The sequence below is a fragment of the Herpailurus yagouaroundi genome, unplaced genomic scaffold, assembly GCF_014898765.1.
Source record: "Herpailurus yagouaroundi ecotype Mexico unplaced genomic scaffold, PumYag 28, whole genome shotgun sequence".
NCBI classification, from domain to species: domain Eukaryota; kingdom Metazoa; phylum Chordata; class Mammalia; order Carnivora; family Felidae; genus Herpailurus; species Herpailurus yagouaroundi.
In genome coordinates, this window is record NW_024412376.1 from 2,206,816 (window position 1) to 2,230,974 (window position 24,159).

Below are 24,159 nucleotides of genomic sequence, written 5' to 3' on the forward strand. Positions count from 1 at the left end.
GAGGGAGAGAGAGAGGGAGAGAAAGAGAGCGAGAGACGGAGAGAGAGAGGGAGAGACGGAGAGAGAGAGGGAGGGAGAGGGGGAGAGAGGGAGAGAGAGGGAGAGAGAGAGGGAGAGAAAGAGGGAGAGAGAGGGAGAGAGAGAGTACATACAGTAAAGGCGAAAGAGTCAGTATAAATATACTGACTCATACCATAATAAAACTTTGTTCTAAACCACAGGGTTTCAGAGTCCACTTCCAGGGCAATTATTTTTACCGTTCAATTCCTTGCATTTAAATGACTGATCCTAGACTATTTACACATTGCCAACTGCAATTTGATATTACTCTTTATTATTTCAGTCGATGCTGGTATCTGTTGGAATTTTTCCGGAGGTCTAAATTTGGGGAGGTAAGTATAGAAACGCAGACACTATATATTCAAACAGAAATGTTAAGGCTCTACAGTCTGGATTTTCATCTCCTGACAAGAGAAAAGGTACACTTAAATGTTTAGAAACATCCATCTAATTACAGCCTTTTAGAATTTTGCTTTACTGCCAGACACTTTGCAAGGAGTGTAGCCGGTTTAGTTTACTAACTGATCTCAATTCTGCCTAGTTCAAGCTTACTTTTTCAGGCCTATGATTCTGGTGGGCAATGCACTGCTGGTATGATCAAGCAAAAAATCGATAAGATACAGAGACTTCACGATACTCGGGAGTAAAGCTATCATTACATATTTCTATTGACTCTACAAAATGCGCTTGTCGTTTGTTGGCATGCACAACGCACGGGTTTGCTTTAGATGGGGGGGGGGGCGTTAATTAGGTAATACTGCTTTACACAATTACTAATTTGACAGTAAAGAGCCCCTTTTGTTCCTCGTTTCGCCTTTTTCAGTTGCACGTATGGCATCCTCTCTGGCGGTAAGGAGTGTGAGAGCTCCCCTGATACTGGACAATTCCAGAGAGGAAGCTGGGGACGGGGTTGGGGGATGGGGTAGGGGGTCGAAGATCCAACTTCCGTAGAAACCAACCTCCTTTCTGGCCTGACGCCTGGAAAGAAAAGTCCTGTGGGCCCACCAGGCGTTGACAGGGTCGCGGCTCGGCGTTCCGAGCGCCACTCCCCACGCCGGGGCTGCGGCTCCATCACCTGAGGCGGCCAGGGGAGCAAGATCCTCTCTGCCCTCCGCGGCCCAACCGGGCCCGCACCCCATTAGGCTCCTCTCTCCCTTCCGAGCCCTCCGTTAGGCCCGCCTCTCACCGGGTCCCCAGCTCTGTGGCGGGCCACCACCCACCCCCGCCAGGCCCCGCTCCGCCGCCGGCTGCCCGGCCCACAGCGTCGGCTCTCCTCACCTCCAACCAGAGGACCTGTCTCCGCTCCGCCAGGGCAACGCTGAAGGTCTTCTTCAAACCAACGCCGTCCGCGCCTGCGCGGCCTCACACTCCCCGCGGCGCCTGCGCGCCCCTAGCCGCCCCCACCCGCACGGCGTTTGCGCCGTAGTGTCGCGCCGGGTCGCGCGCCGGGGGTCTGAGTGCGGAAAGGAACAGCTGGGACAAACCCAACTGTCTGGCTCGGTGTGCGCGCGTGCGCGGGACGGCCCGGCGCGCAGGTGGCAGGGGCGGGAGTTGATGTAGGCGAAGACGCTTTGGGGACCGCACCTTTGTGCCTGAAGGGGCTCTCTCTCGCGAGAACGCCCGGAAGTTACTAGTTACTGTTGCTATGGGAGGGGCCGCGGGGAAGGCGGGCGGAGCTGACCCGGGATGCTACTGAGGGATGCTGTGGCCGGGCACGTCAGATCGTTTCATTGAGATGCGAACAGATCTTTATGGGAATTTTGTCTCCGACTGACTAAAATTCAAAAATATGACCCTTAAGCTCTCTCAACTTAAGAATGAGAAAACATGGGTCCCCCGGGGGACGTAATTTATTCAAGATCACACAGGTAGGGGTAGATTATAATTCAAAGGGAGAGAGGAGGTGGAGGAGAGAAAGCCCTTCTTTAAAGAAGAATACCAACTAATAAATATAGGAGAAATTATAGAAAAAGAAGATCACCACTCTTGGAACCACCCAATTTCAGGCAAAAAATTATCAATAAGTGCTAGACATTTGAAGATCGTCACAGTTCCAAAGTGTCAGCCCTCAGATTCCTTACTAAAAAAGGGTACTTTCACATCAAAGAAGTCACCCAAGTGATTAAACTTAGCATCACCAGGGATGATACAGACTGACGTCATTTGCCCCCTACATGATGCACAGAAGACACTAAGGTAATATTCTTGCTAAAGGTGTGTCTCTATTCTTGCGGAAACAATCAGACAAATCCAATTGAGGGCCTTTCTGCAAAACACCGCTGGGTCCCTTCTAAAATGTAAATTTCATGAGCACCTGGGTGGCTCAGTCCCTCCAGTCGCCCACTCTTGATTTCGGCTCAGGTCAGGATCCCAGGGTCGTGGGATCGAGATTCAAGTCCCACTCTGCCTGAGCATGCAGCCTGCTTAAGATTCTCTGTCTGTCTGTCTCTTTCTCTCCCTCTGCCTTTCTCCCTTGCTCATGCATGCATGTGCTCTCTCTCTACAAAGGGGGAAAAAAAGAGAAACTTCTGATGACAAACTGCCCTTTATTTAAATAAAAATTTTAAAAATGTAAATTTCATGAAAGATTAAGAAAAAGATTGGTGAATTGCTCTAGATTAAAAGAGACAAAAGAAAGATATGACACTACAAGCAATGTAATCCTAAATTGGACCCTGCATCAAAACAACAACAACAACAACAACAACAACAACAAAAACACAAGAAACTGTTAGTGAGAAACATTATTGGCACAACTGAGAAAATTTGACTATTATATCAGTATTGCAACATTGTATAATTTTCTGATGTTGATAATTGTATTTTGGTTATGCAGAAATGGCTTTGTTTTTAGGAGATATATATATGGTAAAGTATTTAGGAATGAAATGGCATGTGATTTCAACTAACTCTCAAATGGTTAAGAAAAAAAAGACCAGAAGTAAATGCCCATAGCGTTAATAATTGGTGAATCTAGGTAGAAGACATATGGGTGTTCATTGCATTATTCTTAAAACTTTCCTGTAAGTTTTACATTGTTCAAAATAAAAAGTTGGAGAGAAAACACACCCACAAAGTCATCGATGTTCAGTCCACCATACCAAGTTGCTGCTTAATATTATTATTTACCTGCTATGTGTAAGGCATTTCAGGCTAATAAGAGATCAGTAGATAAATGCTCCCAAAGGACTCATAATGTAGGACTTAGACAAATACCTGCCAAATGAGGCAGATTTGATAAATATAAGTAAACGGTGTATCTAAGTAGGCCAAATAAAATGACCTTTAGAGTCCAAAGAGGTGGTGTTTGTATCCCAGATCTGCCAACTCTTCGGTCTTAGGCAAGCAACTTAACCTCTCTATGCTTCAGTTTCTACCTCTGTGAAACAGATATAAGTAGTATCTACTTCAGAGGATTGAGTGGATAGTAAATAAAATAATGTATCTAAAGCACATAACAATCTACCTAGCATACGGAAAATGTTAATTCGTTAATAACAAATGAAAATATGCTGTAAGTCTGAAAGTTACGTAGGCAAAGAATATGCATATATACACATACACACATAATTATACACACACACACACACACACACACACACACACTCAGCACACACACATTAAAGCCACACTTCAGCCTGTACTCTGGCACAGACCTGGCTTTTGTCAGATATACCTGGCCATTAAAGGCTACAAAGAGCACTTGAATGGGAATTTGGCAGAATTCCTTCCTTCTGCTTCTGTTATCCAAAGATCTTTCTTCTAAAAGGATCTCACAACACCAGTCCCAGGTCATGCAGAGAGACTTCCTCTTTCCTAACACCTGATGTAGGAAGAAGGTGTTGAAAGAAAGTGTCAAGGAAAACGGCTGCTACCGAGGAAATCCTTGCTTTGCTTCATGTCCCTCTGGCCCTGTCAAGTTGGCATCCATGCTAATGCTCAAGGTCTATGTCAAGACCCTGACCTTGACCACTTTGAAACTACAGCTACTTCTCAGTCCCCCACTTGCACTGGGATCTAAACCCTTAGAACTTTCCCGGTCCAAATTCTAATAATATGGCATTCTTTTCCTATAAAATCTCTAGAAACAGAATTTTAGAGCAGGAAGGGATCTGAGACACCTTCATTTGTGAAACATTTGCTGAATACTTGCTATGTGCAGGCACCATGCTCAGAGCTGATACATGAGGAGACCGCCCTAAGTGCTATATGGGTCCAGAGGCCCATGTTACCTTGTGAGTAGTTTTCCAGTATAAGTCACCTGCTCTAGTGAAAAAGCCTGCTGAACTGCCTACATTACCATTTTTTTAAGTGTATTTATTTTATTTTGAAAGAGAGAGAGAGTGAGTGTGAGTGGCAGAGGGGCAGAGAGAGAATCCCAAGCAGGCTCCATGCATGACTCCAGTACAGAGTCTGACTCAGGGCTCACTCTCATGTACTGTGAGATAATGACCTGAGCCAAAATCAAGAGTTGGACACTTAACCAACTGAGCCACCCAGGCGCCCCTACATTACCTTTTTGAGAGAAAAATCTCAAAAGTTAGTATAGTTTTACCCTCAAATGAAAAAACAACTGAAGAGCAGAGGCCCCACTGTGAAGATTTGGTAGCTCAATTATGCTAAATGTAAAAAAGTAATAATAAGATTCTAATGCCAGTGGTATTATTTAATTCCCTGTTTCTTTTTAATTTTTTAAAACATTTATTTATTTTTGAAGACAGAGTGAGACAGAGCACGACTGGGGGAGGGGCAGAGAGAGCGAGGGAGACACAAAATCCGAAGCAGGCTCCAGGCTCCAGGCTCCGAGCTGTCCGCACAGAGTCCGATGCGGGGCTCGAACCCCTGGACCACGAGATCATGACCTGAGCCGAAGCCGGACGATCAACTGACTGAGCCACCCAGGCACCCCATTCCCTGTTTCTTTTTGAAGCAAAAGGGCTCACTTGTTTCTTTTCAAGGACTCCAAAATTCTGATGAGGGGTGAGGATCCCCTAGTTACTGAGCATCTTTGAAGAGGAGGAGATGCAACCCATGTCCCTTGGCCGTCTACAAGGAGGCTGCAGAGCACAGGGGGACCCAGCAGTGAGAGCACCTAAGCGGGCTGGGGGTAGAGACTGGAGGCTGCTCCGAGGAGGTGATGTCTCAGAACGGCTCAGGAGGACAAGAGGGCCATGGCTTCCAGTGCAGAGGGGCAGAGCAGTCAAAGACTTCAGTACACCATACCCTGAAATTCCATGCCTAAGTGCTCATCTCTAGGAAACAATCATAGATGTATTCTCTTAAACAGCTTGAATGATTTAGAGTGGCAAAAATTTTAAAACAATCTGAATGACCAACATTGAGAGGATTCATTAAATAAACTATAATACACCTGTATTCTGGGTGAAGGTACAGCCATGTGTTCTGATAATATTTGATGATCTAAGGAAAATGTTCAGTGGGGGAAAAAAAAGAGGAAACAAAAGTAAATAGAGTGTAATCCCAAGTTGTGTGTGTATGTTGTAATTTTACTTTAAGAGGAAACAACGGAATGATAACCATAAACATCAGTGTTGGGGAGGCAGACAGAGGGACTGGGTAGAGGAGGCACACATGGGCAGGGGTAAGCATTAGAAATGGCAAGTTCTGGAGCTGGTGATAGATTAATTATATTGTATATTACAAAATAAATGAGGGGCGCCAGGGTGGCTCAGTCAGTTAAGCGTCCGACTTCAGCTCAGGTCATGATCTCATGGTTTGTGAGTTCCAGCCTTGTATTGGGCTCTGTGCTGACAGCTCGGAGCCTGGAGCCTACTTCAGATTCTGTTTCCCTCTCTGTCTGCCCCTACCCCGCTTGCACTCTGTCTCTCTCTCTCCAAAATAAATAAACATTTTAAAAATTATAAAAAAATGCTACATGTATATGTGTATATGTACCTACATAGAAAAAATTTGGGGGAATTCACCGAAATTTGATAGTGACTGTCTCTGCTGGGTCAGAGTATGTGTGACTTTTAATTTCTTCTTCACACTTTTATGTATTTTCCAAAATTTCTAAAATTTGAAAACATGTTTTTCTGTTAGAAAAGGGAAGGTCACTTTCATAAGGTGGGGAAGTACTTAGGTTTATGAGAAGGCGAGTGCTGTTCCATGGGGAATTTCCACCAAAAATTGAGAAATACCTCTGGAATGGAGTACCTGGAATTTACATTGGGCCTTCCGAGTGCTCACTTCACTCTTGACCACAAGAGGGTGCAAGGAATCAAAGTAAACGCAAAGCTAAATGTGCTAGTGGGCACTGGGTTTGGGGTTTGGGTGTCAGGGTGATGAACTCTGTCCTCCTCTTGCTCTCCAGAGCTTTATCCAAATTCTTCACAAGGTTGTGAACACAGTTATGAATCCTATCGGATTGGATGGTGTGTCTGGGGGCTTCCCTACCAAAGTCAAAGCCTATGTTCAAGGTCGAAAGGGCACCATCAAATCTTTGCAAATTGTCTATATGAGGAAACCAGTGTTGCCAATGTACCACATGTAGATTAGGGTACAGCCTGGCTGACACAACCTGCAAGTTATTTCATCTTAACCACTATATCACATTTCCATAAAGGATAATATAGGGAAAAGGTGACATGGTCCTACAGCTGTATATAATCCAAATATGGCAACAGGCAGTGTTCCCTGAGATTTTATTTCTTAGTGAATATACACCTGTGTTTCATGTAATTTGCTATGTCTGGGAATGGACTTCAGCTAGCAAGCTGTGTAGTGTGGTATAGTGGAAAAAATAAACTTTGGAGCCAGAAAACTGATGTTCAAATCCTATATCTGCAACTCACTAGCCATGTGACCTAGGCAAATTACTTGACCTCTGTGAACTTCAGTGTCTTCACCCCCCTACACCCACCCAGTATTAAACTGGTCAAATGGGGCCCAGCCAGAGGGCTCCAGCCACACAGACAGCTTACTTTGGCCAAAGTTATGAGGCAGCTTGGACCACATCCAGGGTATATACAGAGTAGGAGCCTGGACAGAGAAGGCTAGATCACATTCAGTGACTCAGATACTTCACAACTGGAGATGGAGTAACCAGATGAAGACACCCTGGAAGAGTGACTCTAACGGGGAGGGATACCAGAACTGGGCGGGCCTCCTGGAGAATACCCTAGGGAAATTCACGGCAAGTAGCTTATCCCCTCCAGAAGGGGATTCCAGAGTTCATGTGTGCAGAGCTCATGGGTAGCCATTCTTTTTTACTAGTGTTACTAAGATATAATTGACATATAACATCATGTAACCTTAAGGAGTACAATGTGATTATTTGATTCACATATATGTAGCAAATATTTACCACAATAAGGCTAGTTAACCTATCCTTTATCTTACATAATTATCTTCTTGTTGCTATGGTGGAAACATTAAAGCTCTACTTTCATAGCAACTTCTACATACACAGCATGGTATTGTTAGCTATAGCCACTATAGCCATACATTTTTAAAAATGTGCTTCTTCAGAATTGAGACTCCAGGCAGATTTGGGGTCTCCTAATGCAGTTGGACTGCCCCCTGCCCCCGAACCTTTGAGGGAAAAGAATCAGACCCAGTTTGGTCTAGATCAAAAGATGGCAGAACCCGCTTTGTCATGGGAAGAGGCTGCGGGCAACCAAAAGTCTGAAAGGGCCTCAAGAAGTCAGTTGTAGACTCTCTAGAAATGGAAATATCATTCAGTTAAAAAAAAAAAAAAAACAACAACCGACATCAAAATCTGACACACGTGGTCAATAGACCTCAGCTGGGGAACATGGCGGCATGGACAAAAGGACATCCTAGTCACAGAGCCACAGCAGCAGTGACACAGTTCACCCAAACATACACACGTCCTCTTCTCAGTTCGTTGCCTCCTTCACTGACCGATGACGGGAGGTGTTATGCTTTCCAGCTGATAGGTATTGCCACAGGGGCAGCTTCTTTTTCATGTTTTCTTGCCTTTTCATAGTAGCATTTGTTGTCACACTCCCCCGCCCCCCACGTTTTGTGCAATGTGATATGTCGGTGACAACCTGGCATGGGGGAGGAAGAGTATTGCCATGGTCTGAATGCTTGCATCCTCTCCAAATTCTTACATAGAAATTTTAATGCCTGATGTGACAGGTTTAGGAGGTGGGGGCTTTTGGGGGAGTGCTTAGGGCATGAGGATGAAGTCTTCATGAGTGGGATTGTGTCCTTATAAGGGAGATCCCAGAGAACTTCCTCTCTCGTTCTACCACGTGAGGAGACAGCTGTTCATAAACCAGGACCCAGGCCTGAACCTGACGTTGTGGGCACCCTGACTTTGGACTTCCAGACTCCAGAACTGTGAGAGATGAATTTCTGTTGTTTAGAAGCCCCCAGTCTGTGGTATTTTTGTTGTAGCAGCCTGAACGGACTAAGACAAGTACCTGGGAACAGGGCGGGACAGATAGGCATTATTTGGGTTTATGAAGTCACACACAACCTCATCTAATTTTTTTAAGTAAAAAACAAATGAAGGCAGAGCATATCCTTGAAGAAGGAAGCTCGTGGATTCCTGGAGCTTCTTCTAGCTGGGTGCCTGGAACGAAGTTGGGAGAGTTCTGAGGCTGTTGCTGCAAGAAAAGGGAGTCCCCAGCACCTCCTTGGGGGTAGACTCCAAAGGGGGTGATTCACACAGACTAGCGTCCAAACAATCTCCTGGAGCTGAGCAACATGGTGGCCAGGGACCCCCCTGTAAACTCCCAGAACACTGGTCTGTAAGAGGCTCTCGGAAAGATGAGGAGGTTAGCTGGGAGATGATGTGACCAAGCCAAGGCCACACAGTCAGTGAAGAGGCCAGGACCCCATCTCCCTGGCTTCTGCCTTAATGCCTCCAGCGCTGCCCCCATGCTTAGCTGCAAGACATCTGACAGATGACTCCTCAGCTGTTACAAGTGGTTTGCTTTACCTTCTGACCTCAGGTAACTAAACCGTAACGTTTACAGCAACTCTTTGATTATATCCTGCAATCTCTGTCTCCTCTCAACATGCCCTTCTCATCTTTTATTTTATTGAACATTTCCTGTGAGATTCTGCCAAAGACCTGCTTGTTTCAGTTACTTTGATTTTCTTTTAAGGAAAGCAAAATTTATGGAAATCAAACTGGTTTTGACACAGGAGCCATAGCAAATAAAAATTTCCATTCCTAAGTGACTATAAATCACGGGTTCTGACACTCTGCCTTTGACTTGAACTAGAGCAGCTGTTATTCCGGAGGATACAGGTGTCTGCTCCCACACACCAGCCCACAGTGCTTCCCGGACAAACAACGTGAGTCACCCACGGAGCGGCAGGTGACCTACAGAGCCGAAGCTGGGGCCCTTGGGGGTTTCTCTGGGAATTTTCACTTCTTCTAAGCTCAGTCCCTCGTGCTCCATCTGAATGTTCTTTTGGCCCAGATGCTCATTGTGGAAGTAAGAGAATCAGCTTGAGATTTTCAGTGAACCCCTAATCCTTGTCAGAGGGTGTCAAGATGGCAGCATCTCGGCCAAAAGTGTGTGTGAGGGTTTCTTTGTTCTGCGGCTGACAGAGCTCCTGGTGTCTCTCTGAGAGGCAGCCACAGCCTCTGCAAGGTCCTTGCAGTCTGAGTGTGTGTGCTTTGGCACCCTGACCTAAGAGCAGGGAAAATGCCTTTTAAGCAGAAACGTTTGTAAAGCTGTCCCCTCCCTCCTTCCCTCTCCCTGCCATCCTCTTCCCGCTGCCCCATCATCTCTAAGCCCCAGATGACTGAGATGAAGCCTTGCAGTAAACGCTGCCACAGGGGCACCTCCTTTCAGTTGCTGGCATCCCAACTGAGGCACGCTGTGATTATGAACGAACCAGTGGCCTTGGCAGATTTGAAAATATGCCAAAAGCTACTTTCCAGGCAGATGTCACATACTTAATTTCCTCAAAATTGCTCTGGCTTTTTAGGAGACATAGAAATAGTGGCCCTGTTGCCAAATGAGGCCCGAGGTTAGGGGAGATTCTTCCCTGATGAATTGGTGGAACAAAGATCTGTGGAGAGCCTGCCACGGAAGGGCTGTGTGTCATGCTGGGTACTGAAGTTTATGTGACACTGGAAAGTTCTGGCCTGGAAAAGAGGTAAAAGACACGTATTTGGAGTGTTGAGTGCCAGTGACTGCCCCAGGCCCTTACACATGTTTTCACACATCGAACCCTCAAAATGTCATCATTATGGAGGAGGGCAGCCAGCTTCCAGCAGGGGATACTGCAGCCTGGAAAGATGAAGTAACTTGCCCAGCACCACAAAGTTACTCCACATTCATTTCAAAATTTTTTCATGTTTATTTTATTTTTGAGACAGAGAGAGAGAGTGAGTGGGGGAGGGACAGAGAGGGAGACACAGAATCTGAAGCAGCTCCAGGCTCTGAGCTGTCAGCACAGAGCCCGACGCGGGGCTCGAACTTGTGAACCATGAGATCATGGCCTGAGTCGAAGTCAGACACCCAACTGACTGCGCCACCCAGGCGCCCCACTATATATCCATTTATTTGTGCATTCATCTATCACATCAAAATTGTGTGGGGCTTCTCTTGAGTGCCGGGCACTCCAGGCATGAGGATATCAAGATGAATTAGCTGTGGGCCTGCCTTCACAGAGCTTATCATATGGTTGTAGACACAAATAAGTAGACAAAAGAGCTTTGTAAGTGCCATGATAGGTAGAGGGATGCACAGGGGAGGTGGGTGTGGTGGGGACACGGGAGAAGCCAGCGTTGTGATTGATTCAGGCCAGTCTGACCCCAAATCTCGTATTCAGTGCAGACACGGACATGTGTGCTTTTCCGTCCTATTCCATGCCTATTTGTAAGCCCCCCCCCCCCCCGGTGTCTGATGTCTGCATCCTTCCTCCCTCTGTCTGTGGGAGGCAGATGGAGAGTGTCACTCCTGGAAAACACCTCGATATTAGATATCCAGCAAAGACTTGATGACCTGGATAGCTTTTCCCATGACCAACTGTCACCCTGCCGCCCCTAACTTGCTTTTCACCCTGAATTCTCTGCTTTAGTGCTGCCACAGCCCACCCAGGGTGTGAGATTAGAACTGGCCGACTCTCTCAGCTCCTCCCTTCCCACTGGCTCCCTACCCCCCACATCTGATGACAGAGGTTCAACTTCAAAACCCCACCCTTTGCTTGGTCCTCATCACCACTGTGCCACTGCCTTACATTGGACTTCCTCCTCATCATGTGGGAATTGCAACTGAGACCTGAGTGATGGCCCAGTGTCCCCTTTCACCCACTACAACTACTGTTCCACGTGGCCACCACCAATGCCTTCTTAAAAAGGAATTTAGGTCATGCCATTTTCAAGCTTACATATCTCCGATGACTTCGCACATAAGTTAAATCCAGTTTTCTTTGCATGGTGTATCAGGTTCCTCATAGTGTAGCCTCATCGTGTCCTTTACCACCTGCCTCAGGCAGACACAATCTCTCCCTGGAACTGAGACACACCTCCCTGCCTCTCCACACACTTCACCCCCTGAGCCTGGGGTGAGACCATCCTCTGCTTCTCAGCCCAGGAAACTCCTACTCATCCCACAAAACCCAGCTCCAATATTACCTCCTCTGTAGATGCATTTCTTTATTTCTCTAGAGGGTCTAGTCATGCCATCCCCTGATCCTCCAGCCACACATTTATGCCTTTATCTTAGCACTTGTTACAATATATTGGAATCATCCCTAGATATACATGTATCTTCTGACTGGACACTGGTTCCTCAGGGCCAAGGATTGTGTTTTATTTATTCCCAACATCTAACCACAGGGTCTGCTACATACAAAGTGCTCAATGAATATTTTTGCTGTGTTACAAGATTTCCCATCAGCCCTTTTGTCTGTGTTTATTGCCAGAGGCCTTTGGTACCCTGATATTCTCTCTTCAGTTAGGTAACAGGAAGCAGAGATCCCCAGCAGAGAGGGAACCCTGAGGCTCTCTCCTTTATCCTTGGTCATAATTGTCCAACTTCAAAATAAATCCTGTAACACACCTAGTCATCAGGCTTATCATAACTATCAAAGGGTGTTTGATGTTTTCAGTTGAAGCAAAAAAAAAAAAAAGGCATCCTTGCAGAAGAAGTAGCTCCTTCTTGTACTACATGAGTGGTAGACAAGCAGCCCCAACACAAGGGAGAGAGCTGAGGAAAGGAAGCCTCAGCTCACCTGCTGCTAAATGGTACCAAGCCATTACTCAGGACTGGAAATGTTCCCATTGTACAGCCTGTTGAGATACATTTCAATGGGCTGGGGTTCTGGAGGAAGACCCAGCAATACCAAGACTGCCATTTATGGCTTAGAAACGATGCATTTTTAGATTTGTCGTTGTTGTTAAAGATTTTATTTTTAAGTAATCTCTACACCCAATGTGGGACTCGAACCCACAACCCGAAGATCAAGAGGCCCATGCTCCACTGGCCGAGCCAGCCAGGCATACTTGCATTTTTAGATTTTAAACGGCACCTCTCACCTGAGGTACCAGCATGAGTCTACACTGAGAACAACGAAACAAGGAGTGAGAAAAAAGAATGTTTTGGCCCAGATCTGGATTGTTCCACTGCTAAAATACTTAGGCAGTGATTACAGGTCTAAATGATTTGACTTCTCTAACAGTCTGGCTGAAAAACGAAAAAATGAGACACCAAGGGATGAAGAAGATGTTTTCAAAAATTCAAACTAGGAAAAATTGAAAATGAATGACATTCCATCTGAAATGTCCTAGAGACCTGGAGACCTGTTCTGCTTGAGTCAATTTTTTTTAACTTAAAAAAATATATATATTTATTTTGAGAGAGTGTGCACACATGCATGGGGGGTGGGGCGGGAGGCAGAGAGAGAGAGAATTCCAAGATGTCAGCGCAAAGCCCGATGTGGGGTTTGATCTCACAAACTGTGAGATCATGATCTGAGCTGAAATCAACAGCCAGACACTTAACTGATCCACACAGGCACCCCGCTCAAGTCAGTTTAACCAATGCAATACAAAGTAAGTAAATACATTGCACATAAAATGCATCCAGAGCTTCCTATTGAATTGTATGAATCTGCATAAAATAGACTTTCTGTGGTTGCCCCCATCATCAAGTAATAGGAGAGGAGGGTTGTTATAAATCTCATTGTTTTCCTAATTAAATAACCGTAGCCTCAAACAGTTCAATTTTCAGTTTAAGGAGGATTATTTTCCAATTGACATTTAATTGGAACAGGTGCCATTATACTCACAGCTTTTAAGCCATTGGGATTTTTACATCTGGATGCCAGAGCTAATCAGAAGGCATTTTCTCTCTTTTCTATCTGTCTTCACTATCTGAAGCAGAGTTTAAAGCTTCTCAGGATATTTTGTAACTCATTAGTTTTTGGCATCCTTGACGGCATATTGGCCAATATGATTCATTCTTTCTTTGAGCACAATTAGCCATGAAAACAGATCTTAGAACAGACTCCCTCCACCCCCAAAGGATTATTGAAGGTAGGAAATGCAGGTGATTATCAGAGTTTGCCTTTGATACAGACATCCTGCTCTTCTGCTAACCCTTTGAACTAACTTTGATATGCAATAATTAAGAGGGATTCAACCCCTGGAGGAGAAGCCGCTGTGGCCCTGCCTCTCCTCTCCCTCTATTGAGTCCTTGTTTTGAACTATTGATCAAACAGATCTGAAGGGATTTGTTGAAGCCTGTGTGGGGTAAGGAGGAAGGAAATGAAGGAGGAGGGAGGGAGGTGGAGAGAGATGAGGGGGGCACATCTGGTATAAATCGTTTCAGAAGGAATCTGCTGGTTAGACCTCACTCATCCTATTTCACACACCTTTCTTAGACAAAGATTTGTTTTTCCTTCAGGAAAAGCAGTTACGGACGACTTGCAGGGTTTCCATTTTGGCAAAAGCTCTATTGTAGGTTTATTGCCGCCCAGTCTGGAGAACGCGGAGAGAGCTGAGAAGGTCAAGGTGATTGAAGGATGGCGGTGGTGTTCTTGCTGGGGCTCAGCTGGTTCTGTGCCCCCCTGAGTGCTCTGGTTTTGGACTTCAACAACATCAAGAGCTCTGCCGACGTGCACGGGGCTCAGAAGGTAAAGTTCAACTAGGGAGCAGGGGGCAGTTCACTTGGGTAAGACTCACCGAGGTGCTAGCTGGCAAATGGGTGCAGTGATTGATGGGACTCACTTGAGAAAAGAAATCAAATAGGAATGGCACAAATACCCACATTATATTTAATTAAACTGTAGCACAGCTTCTAGAGGTAACAGATATAAATAAAAAATCTCATAACCATCTATAAGACACACATGGGAAGACATTTTCTTCCACTTACAGAAAGAGCATAAGAAAATTAAATCCTGAGTTTTAAAAGTAGGACAACTTTTTAGGACAATTTTTCGAACACGAGTAACCTATGCAACACATAGATTTCTTCATTGGAAACTTGGTCTCTCCTTTGTGGGATAAAACCAATTATATTGAAAAATTAAGGTGCCACCTAAGGTTTGTCCCTGCATTCAAAGTGCCACTGTGATTTGGCTTCCTCCATCTCCCACTTTGAATTAAAAGTCATCCTACATCTTGTTGGATTGCCCGGCCTGTGACAAATTTTTCCCTACAGGGTTCACAGTGCTTGTCTGACAAGGACTGCAGTTCCAGAAAATTCTGCCTCAAGCCTCAAGATGAGAGGCCATTCTGTGCTACATGTCGCGGGTTACGAAGGAGGTGCCAACGTAATGCCATGTGCTGCCCTGGAACACTGTGCATGAATGGTAAGCTGTCATAAACCCCTGTGGGACTGCTCTGCCCCAGTGAACAGTGGCTTTACGCTGAAGACAGCATCTGAATCTCATGCACTAGAATATTCCAAGATAGGCACTCTCTAAAGATTTCCTGGATTTATACTTGAAGTAATTTATGCAGCTGCCTTTTCTTAATGCAACAAAATAGTTTATTTCCTGGCAACAATTTTTGCCAACAACCTAGAGATAATGATTTTCAAGGAAAGGTTCAAGTTGGAACCTTACAAATTCTTTCATTTTCACTTGGATTCCACTTATTACTTAACCACTTTCTTTACCATATGCACATGTAAATATTTAGTGCATATGTCCCAGAAATCTTGAAAGTTATATATAAACTGAAGGCAGAGGTACTGCCAAACTATGTAACAGTATAATAATTAGCATGTCTGTGGTTCTAGTTCTTGAAGTTAATAACTCGAACTACATCTGGTTGTTGCTCAGATGTTTGTACTGCAATGGAAGATGGAACCCCAATATTGGAAAGACAGATGGATGACCAAGATGATATAGAAACAAAAGGAACAACTGAGCATCCAATTCAGGAAAACAAACCCAAAAGAAAGCCAAATATTAAGAAACCACAAGACGGGAAGGGTAAGAGAAGCATTCTGAGCACTCTTTTTTTTTTTTTTATTTTTTTTTTTTTTTGAACAAAAACATTTCCAGGGCACCTGGGTGGCTCAGCTGATTAAGCATCCAACTTCAGTTCAAGTCATGATCTCGCAGTTCGTGAGTTTGAGCCCCGCATCTGGCTCTGTGCTGACAGCTCAGAGCCTGGAGCCTGCTTTGGATTCTGTCTCCCTCTCTCTCTGCCCCTCCCCCGCTTGTTCTCTCTCTCTCTCTCTCTCTCTCTCTCTCTCTCTCTCTCAAAACTAAATAAACATTAAAGAAAAACATTTACTCCCCCTAGTCCTTTAAGGATAGGCTGAAACTGACTTGATTCCTCTCCACTCCAGAAACACATAAGGAGTATGTCTTGTTTCTCATCTCTTTCTGGAAGCAGCTATGGAGATCATGCAGGGAGTAACATAAGCAGTCAGCAAGAGGACAGGGGAATAGCCATAATAATGAACTGGTTAGCAAGAAGATTTTTAATTGAATTTTACACACGTATCTTTTTATAGTCTGTAATTTAACAAATGGCAGTTTCCCTTTCTAGATCCTCAGGATAAAAAATGAAGAGAAAAAAGAGAAATGAAAGTAAATGCATTAACTTTTTATTCTCAAACAAAATACAAACCACTAAAATGAAGCTTTTTACAAAATTGTAGTCTCAAATTCCAATCTGTGACAGAAATTAAGTAGAATGTTTGAAAGCAGTGAGTTGGCCATTCTTGTGTCTTCAGGTTAACAGGCCCTTTTATAAGTGATGGTTTTTATGCCAGGAAAAATCCCATTAAAAAAAAAAAAAAACACTGATAAGGGATGCTTATTTCATTCCTCAAGACTGGAAATCCCATCGTCCTTTGAAAATGTTTTAACTTTATAAAACAAATTCTATTAGGTAGGGCTGAAATTTCCATTTCATATACTTCTAGTAGATCTAGCTCTGGGAGACCTGCATGCTCTTTTTATTCTTCCTTTGTGGCCTTCAGTTCTATATCCTACACCTTTACCCCAGCGACAACCCCCTCACGTGCCACTTTCCCCACTTTTGCTGCAGCCCTTACAAATCTTGTTACAGGACAAGAGGGAGAAAGATGCCTTAGAACTTTGGACTGTGGAGCTGGACTCTGCTGTGCTCGTCATTTCTGGACTAAAATTTGTAAGCCAGTTCTATTGGAGGGACAGGTCTGCTCTAGGAGAGGGCATAAAGATACCGCTCAGGCTCCAGAAATCTTCCAGCGCTGTGACTGTGGTCCTGGACTAATATGTCGAAATCAAGTGACCGGCAACCAACAACACACACGGTTAAGAGTATGCCAAAAAATCTAAAAAACTAAATACTTCAAAATAAAGACAACTCCTTATTGTATTCAAACAGAAATCTCAGACATTAATTTAAGAAATCTTTCCCATACAAGGGTGCCTGGGTGGCTCAGTTGGTTAAGTCTCTGACTCTTGGTTTCGGCTCAGGTTGTGATCTTGCAATTAGCTGGATTGAGTCCCGCCTTGGGCTCTGTGCTGACGTTGCAGAGCTTGCCTGGGATTCTCTCTGCCCCTCTCTGCCCCTCCCCATTTCATGCTCTCTCAAAAGAAATAAACTTAAAATAAAAAACTTTCCATACATATGTCCCTGAAAATCAAATCTTGTAGCAACTGAGATAGACTGAGTCAGAGCACTGTGATGTGCTGCCTTGTGATGAATGAAAACCAGCTTTGGCTTTTTGTCTATTTCTGCAGGAAAGAAATGTGATTCCACAACAGAAAAGTTTAATTTGATCTAGTGACTCAATTAGTTCAAATAAATCTTTATTTCATTTCCAGTGAAATTCTGGTACCCGACAGTAGCTTGGGGGACAAAAGTGAAGGTTTCTGCAGTTAATTCTTGTATCTTACTGGCAAAAAACTATCACAGTAAATTAAGGAAAAAAATTATATTAAAATCCCTCATTTATTTTCTTTCATTTCTTGTCAGGGAAATATCACTTCACTACAAAATAATTTGGTTAATAAATAAATAAGATTCAGGCACCTGGGTGGATCAGTCAGTTAAGCGTCAGACTTTGGCTCAGGTAATGATCTCGCAGTTCGTGATTCTAAGCCCTATATCGGGCTCTGTGCTGACAGCTCAGAGCCTGGAACCTGCTTCAAAAGTCTGTGTCTCTCTTTCTCTCTCCCCCTCTCCCATTGATGCTTTGTCTTTCTCTCTATCAAAAATAAACATTAAAAAAAAACAGAAATAAGATTCAAAAGGTAACATTTTATGTGAATATAGTCCTTTGCAAGTTACAAAGCATTTGCATGCATTGTTTTCAATAGCTTTACTTAAACACTTGATAACTTTTTACATTTTATATTTATATAACTTTTAATTATATAAATTAATCTAATTTATATTACATTAACTTATATTATTTAATTATATTAATTTACTATATAGATTATATAATTTCAAAGCTAAGGTCTTCAAGGAGTGTTTTTACTTATATGTTTGACCATTTGAACTTAAAAAGTTACCTTGAAGGAAAACTAGAGCAAATAAGTGAAATTTTTGTTTGTTTGAAGTTGAAGAGGCCATATTTTGTACATACAGGTGCATATTGTAAGTGGTTTTGCTTAGGTAAGTTCTTTCTGATGAATTACAACCGATTTCAGATTTAAGAGATTAACCTATACTTAGGTCTTAAGTATATATGACAAAATTGAATGTGGGGGCCAAGCCAACCAAAGAAAATAATTACATTTATGAAGGTCCCTAATTTCTAAAAAACACTGAACCATCTTCCAGTGACCAGTCTCTGGTGTATCCTGAGTAATTGTAATTAGTAAATAGGAGAGAAAGGTGGTAGGGTAATGTGGCTTATACAGCATAAGGGCAAAAAAAAATGGGAAAATAAAAATTCCCATTGAACACTGCTAACATCTCATCTCTTCATTCTTTCCACTAAATCCTTAGTAAAGTGTGATCGCACATGTTAACATGATATGCTATTTCCTAATAAAATCAGAATAAGATTCTCTGATAATAGTAAGAGAGGCTTTATTGACTACAGTGCAAGCTAAAGCATGAAGAAGAAATAATCACTTAAAAACACCAAAGACCCTTACATAGCAAAGGTTAAGAAATAAATTAAGACTCCTGTTGAGTTGAGCTGTGTCTGGGAAGAACAGGCCTCATTCACTTCGATCCTTGGGTTCTCGGTATTTCCACTGGATGTAGTCAAAGATGTCTTTCTCACTATCCACTGGCAGAGGCTCTCCAGCAACTCCTAAAAGTACAGAGAGAAAAGAAACTTACCTACAAGCCAGTTTTGGAATTTGGTTATGAGGGTGCAAGGAAGACAGCTGTATGGGGCTCACTTTCAGAAGAAAAAGAAAATGGTAACCAAGTCACCAAAAAATGATATTGACTGCCCCACCCCCCATCCTCCCACATGGCTTATGTTTGAGCTTTGTCACATATACTAATCGTCCTACAAAAGTAACCTGAGCATCCCAACTGGAGCCACTGAAATCCTAATTCATGATTTCCTTCTCTGCTGGATCTCCACTAGAGCTCCCATGATATGAAATACTCTAGTTTCCTTTGCAGCTTAAAATGTGGTCTCTGGACTAGCAGTACGGGAATCACCTGGAAGCTTACTAGAAATGCAGAATCTTGGGCCCCCCTATTAGAGTCTTCATTTAATGAGGTCCCAATGTGGCTCATACACATGTTTATACGCGAGAAGCACTGCCCTTGTCTACCAGGGAAGAAAGTTCTATTTTATACTTTGAGGACAAAATGACAAAATCTTCATTTTCCTAGTAGAGAATAGTAAACCATACAGTGGTGAGATATCAACAAGTACAGATTAAGCAATTCTTACTCTTTAAACTTTTCATTTATTAATTTTGTTTTTGATTACTCTATATCCAACATGTAGCTCGAACCCACAACTCTGAGTAAGAATTGCACACTCCACTGACTGAACCAGCCAGGTGCCCCTAAACTTCTTTTGTTATTTAAAAATCTTTTTTAAAGTAAGCTCTATGCCCAATGTGGGGTATGAACTCACGACCCTGACATCAAGAGTTGCATGCTCTACCGACTGAGCCAGCCAGGCGCCCCAACTCTTTAAACTTTAAAAGCAAGTGGCCAAAGCTACCAAGGTTGGCCTGATACTAAAAGCAATGATACCTGGGTACTTCAGAAGTCTCGGAGATACATTAAAAACAAACAAACCCACTTTAAACCAGTAAGATTTTTTTTTTTGCTGACCATCACATTAATACATTCTAATAGAGCTAGAAATAACTTTGGCCATCATGGGCTTCAAATGAGGGCTTGATAGCACGTATGGATTAAAGACCCTTTGTTGCCTGAGGGACTCATAATAAAAGAAACTACAATTAACTGGCATAATTACTTAAAGGCTTTTTTGAGGAATCAAAGTTGCTAAACCAAAATATATCTGAAAATAACTTTCTCTCCAGATGACTGGGATTATCTCTAATGCACACACAAATACCCACCAGTGACTCCCAAGGGACGGATTGTGTATTCATTGATTGTGAAGCCTTTTTCTAGGGCATGAGCTCTCATATTCTTATTGAAAATATCACTCCCAGTGAAATAGAGAACACCACAGTAATACTGATCCTTGGGTATCAACCTAAAATAAATAAATAAACAAATCTTTGACCACACATTTCAAATCTAGCAAAAATAGGACTCTTATAATCAATAAGGCACAAAACACCTAAAATAAGTCTATGTGGTTTAATAACCTAAGGAGGAGACTATCATTAGGTAGACTGTTCAAATTCCTCCGACGTTGCAGTTAGTCTAGGTTTCAGTAAACTATGCTCTGGCAAGCGGTGTGGAGAAACGAAAAGCAGTATCACTTATTACAACCAACGTTCCTCCGGCAGGAAACTACTTTTGAGTTGTGGAAGGCATCATGGTGAGATGCAAATCTAGAGAAAATAGATTAGATTCTGTAGACAGTCGTTATTCTTTACATATTTTCAGGCTGCACACTGTCTATAGCAGGAACATACAGCCCTTCAGAATGAAAAGGGGTTCTAGACATTTATATGAATTCCAAGATATACAGAAGACAAAGGAAAGAGAAAAGAAGGGAAAATTTAATAGGTCAGCAACAAATTTTGAGTAATACCTTATATCAATTCTCCTGTGTGGATACTCCTTTTCATCATTTTTACTGGGAAGCTGGCAAACACCCTAAAATGGATATTTCAAAGAATGCTTAAAGACGTTTTCAAACTTCAGGCTTAATTTCAGTATTATGATGTTAAATGTGAGGTTTCTGCTTTAAGTGCAAGCAGTTTTAGAATTCTCAGCACTTTTAGGGATGCCTGGATGGCTCAGTTGGTTAAGCTAACGACTTCAGCTCAGGTCATGATCTCGTGGTCCCTGGGTTCGAGCCTCACGTCGGGCTCTGTGTTGACAGCTCAGAGCCTGGAGCCTGCTTCAGATTCTGTCTCTCTCTTTCTCTCTCTGCCCCTCCCCCACTCACACTCTGTCTCTCTCTCTCAAAAATAAATAAACCTTAAAAAAAAAAAGAATTTTAAGCACTTTTAGTTGGATTTTCTACGTGCTGTCTTTTGCTACTTTCCTATTATACTTTGTGGCAAACAAAGAAGTACATGGAACAGCAGGCAAGGATTCTAGGTATGAGGATTTGGCCTTCATAGGATTCTAAACGAGAAGCTAACCAGGGAAAGCAACAAACATGAAAGACACAGACCAAAACAGATAAAGGCAATTTGGAAGAAACAATCACTACTCGGGGAGAACACAAAGAGCTATGAGTAGTATTCTCAGATTACAGAAAATACTCCATCCATGAAGTAGGGGCAGAATACCATAGAAAACAGAACACTTAAGGAAAAGGTTTCAACAAAATTTAAAATATGATAGCAGAAGTAGAATTTAAAATTGAGGAAACCTCCCAGAAATTAGAAAAGAGAGAGATGAAAAATAAGAAAAATTTAAAAGAAAGTTAGAGGATCATTTTCCTCCTCTACAGGTGAGTTTTCATTATACCTCTCCGGTTTTTAGACAAATGTTATCAAAGTCTATTTAGTAATCTTTTCCTTTTCTAGAAAAATGGACCAAAATTCTGGACTGGGGAACAACCCATAAATATGTAAAAAGAGCTACAAACATCAGAAATTTCAAATTAAATGTTTCAAATGTCACATTCTAAGAAAAGTACACATGTGGCAGGCTTCTGGTCCTAAAGAACAGTTGACTAAGTATACATGTCACTAAAAGCTATATACTTTTTCACTCAGTAACACGGACAAATTACAATCTAGAATCTAAAATGGGTATTTTCTTTCGCTGTTCCTATGGCTGAAAGATTAAATGAAACCTGTTTATCTTCAAAATATGAAAGCTACCTTCTTAGACATTAACAAGTTCTAACTGAACCTTCAAATGGATCAGCAATGCTTTCCATCTGGAATTACCATGAGGTATTACCTTGCGGATATGGATGTTTGGGTGCCACAGGCAATGATCTTGCGGTTTGTCACATCAGTAATAGGATTTCATCTAATGGCTTTGTTCCTTTCCTCAAAGGCTCATTTTATTTCCTGCACTTTTTCTGAAGTGCTAATGTTAAAGAATTTCTCTGTATTACTGTAAATTCTTTATTAGATTGAGTGGATTAGTTTTGTTTGGCATTTCAGTTGGGTAGCTTCATGCCTAGTCGTCTGAAATAAAGCCTCTTTCATTTCCCCAGGGGACTCAAGGGATCTTCTATTGTCCCTTGAATCCTTTAGTAGATATTTCACAGGAAATCATCCCAGGCCAAACTTGCACAAAATGCTAAAATCTGAATGGTAGTCATTATATAAAGCAAACAGGCATCTAAATGCAGGAGAAATTGGTTTTTTTTTTCTTTCTTCCAAATGTCATTTTATTCACAGGAAGAATAACTCAATTATCTAAAGATCATGGCTTTACAAGAAGATCTGGAATATTAACCCTGGCTTTCCTGAGGCTTGGTGACTATTAGTTTAAAGGAATTCATGCTTTGAAGAGAACTTGAAAAAGACATGAATGGTCATATCTTTAAAATTATTTAGTCAATTGTTACAGAAACAAGAGATTTTGAAATCAACTGTATATGGAATGAGAATAGTTTATTTCACTTTGCTGTTGTTTTTATTTGTTTTGTTTTTTTTGGTTGTTTATTTATTTTTAATTTAATTTTTTTAAATTTACATCCAAATTAGTTAGCATATAGTACAACAATGATTTTAGGAGTAGATTCCTTAATGCTCCTTACCCATTTAGCCCATCCCCCTCCCACAACCCCTCCAACAACCCTCAGTTTGTTCTCCATATTTGAGTCTCTTCTGTTTTGTCCCCCTCCCTGTTTTTATATTATTTTTGTTTCCCTTATGTTCATCTGTTTTGTCTCTTAAAGTCCTCATGTAAGTGAAGTCATATAATATTTGTCTTTCTCTAATTTCACTTAGCATAATACCCTCCAGTTCCATCCATGTAGTTGTAAATGGCAAGATTTCATTCTTTTTGATTGCCAAATAATACTTCATTGTGTATATATATATATATATATATATACACACATGTATATATACACAATATATTATTCAATATATATTCATATATTATTGAATATATTATTGAATGTATAATTCATATATTCATATGTTATATGAATATATGAATGTATATTCATATATTATTATATACAATATATTATTCAATTTTTATACACATCTTCTTTATCCATTCATCCATCGATTGACAATAACTTTGGCTATTGTTGATAGTGCTGGTATAAACGTTCGACAACAGCACACCTGTATCCCTTGGATAAACACCTAGTAGTGCAATTGCTGGGTGGTAAGGCAGTTCCATTTTTAGTTTTTTTGAGGAACCTCCATACTGTTTTCCAGAGTGGCTGCACCAGCTTGCATTCCCATGTTGTTGTTTTTTTTTTAAAGTAAGCTCTACGCCCAACATAGGGCTTGAACTCATGACCCTGAGATCAAGAGTCACATGCTCTAAAGACTGTGCCAGCCAGGCACCCAGGTTTATTCCATTTTCTAAGGTGACTTTGTTTTTCAGCCAATTTCCTTTCAGAAACTTAAAAGATCTCAGCTTCTTTGACTATCTTTGCTGAAGCTCATGCACTCAGGGTAACTGCTCTGACTCCTGCCGAGCTCTCTGCTTGGCTGACTCCCTTACCTCAAGTCCTCTTTCAAGTCTCCTCTTCTCAAAGGGGCTGCTTCTGACCATCCTATTCAATGCTGTTTCCTACATGCCCATCTCCCCATACCCTCCTTTTCTTCTTTTTAAAATAGTACTTATTATCTTAACCTAACACGTGATTTACCTCTTTATTATGGTCATGGTGTTTTTTTTTTTTTAATTTATTTTTTTAATGTTTATTTAGTTTTGAGAGAGAAAGAGACAGAGTGTGAGTGGTGGCAGGCAGACAGACAGGGAGACACAGAATCTGAAGCAGGCTCCAGCCTCTGAGTTGTCAGTACAGAGCCCGACATGGGGCTTGAATCCATGAACTGTGAGATCATGACCTGATGCTTAACCGAGACACCCAGGTGCCCCTATTATGGTCATGTAAACCATCACTCCCTTCCCACATCGTCCCAACTATAAATTCTCCTGAAATTCAGATACGT

At 42.2% G+C, this 24,159-nt stretch overlaps 3 protein-coding genes across 4 annotated transcripts in view; 1 reads left to right on the forward strand and 2 right to left on the reverse strand.

The window, feature by feature from the left end:
* The window catches only part of VDAC3 (voltage dependent anion channel 3), a 14,835-nt gene extending 13,191 nt beyond the window's left edge, over positions 1-1,644 (reverse strand). For both annotated transcript variants that reach the window (XM_040447938.1, XM_040447893.1), the window contains exon 1: positions 1,339-1,644. The gene's annotated coding sequence lies outside the window, so the exon portion shown is untranslated. The remainder of the gene's footprint in view (positions 1-1,338) is intronic.
* Positions 1,645-13,690: 12,046 nt separating this feature from the next.
* On the forward strand, positions 13,691-16,803 carry DKK4 (dickkopf Wnt signaling pathway inhibitor 4). The gene is made up of 4 exons (XM_040448018.1): positions 13,691-14,154; positions 14,685-14,835; positions 15,310-15,462; positions 16,553-16,803. The coding sequence occupies exons 1-4, from the start codon at positions 14,044-14,046 to the stop codon at positions 16,801-16,803; spliced, it is 666 nt and encodes a 221-aa protein (XP_040303952.1). The 5' UTR covers positions 13,691-14,043.
* Positions 16,804-18,486: 1,683 nt separating this feature from the next.
* The window catches only part of POLB (DNA polymerase beta), a 31,019-nt gene continuing 25,346 nt past the window's right edge, over positions 18,487-24,159 (reverse strand). The window contains exons 12-14 of the mRNA XM_040448124.1: positions 20,634-20,698; positions 19,987-20,126; positions 18,487-18,740 (exon numbers count right to left, since the gene is read on the reverse strand). Coding sequence (XP_040304058.1) covers positions 18,646-18,740; positions 19,987-20,126; positions 20,634-20,698 — 300 coding nt within the window. The 3' untranslated portion in view covers positions 18,487-18,645. The remainder of the gene's footprint in view (positions 18,741-19,986; positions 20,127-20,633; positions 20,699-24,159) is intronic.

Excerpts from the sequence above, each read along its gene's own strand:
- DKK4 (XM_040448018.1), top strand. The coding sequence starts at position 14,044 with ATGGCGGTGGTGTTCTTGCTGGGGCTCAGCTGGTTCTGTGCCCCCCTG. Across the intron at positions 14,155-14,684 it reads ACGTGCACGGGGCTCAGAAG|GGTTCACAGTGCTTGTCTGA; the intron begins GTAAAGTTCAAC and ends TTTTCCCTACAG. Across the intron at positions 14,836-15,309 it reads TGGAACACTGTGCATGAATG|ATGTTTGTACTGCAATGGAA; the intron begins GTAAGCTGTCAT and ends GTTGTTGCTCAG.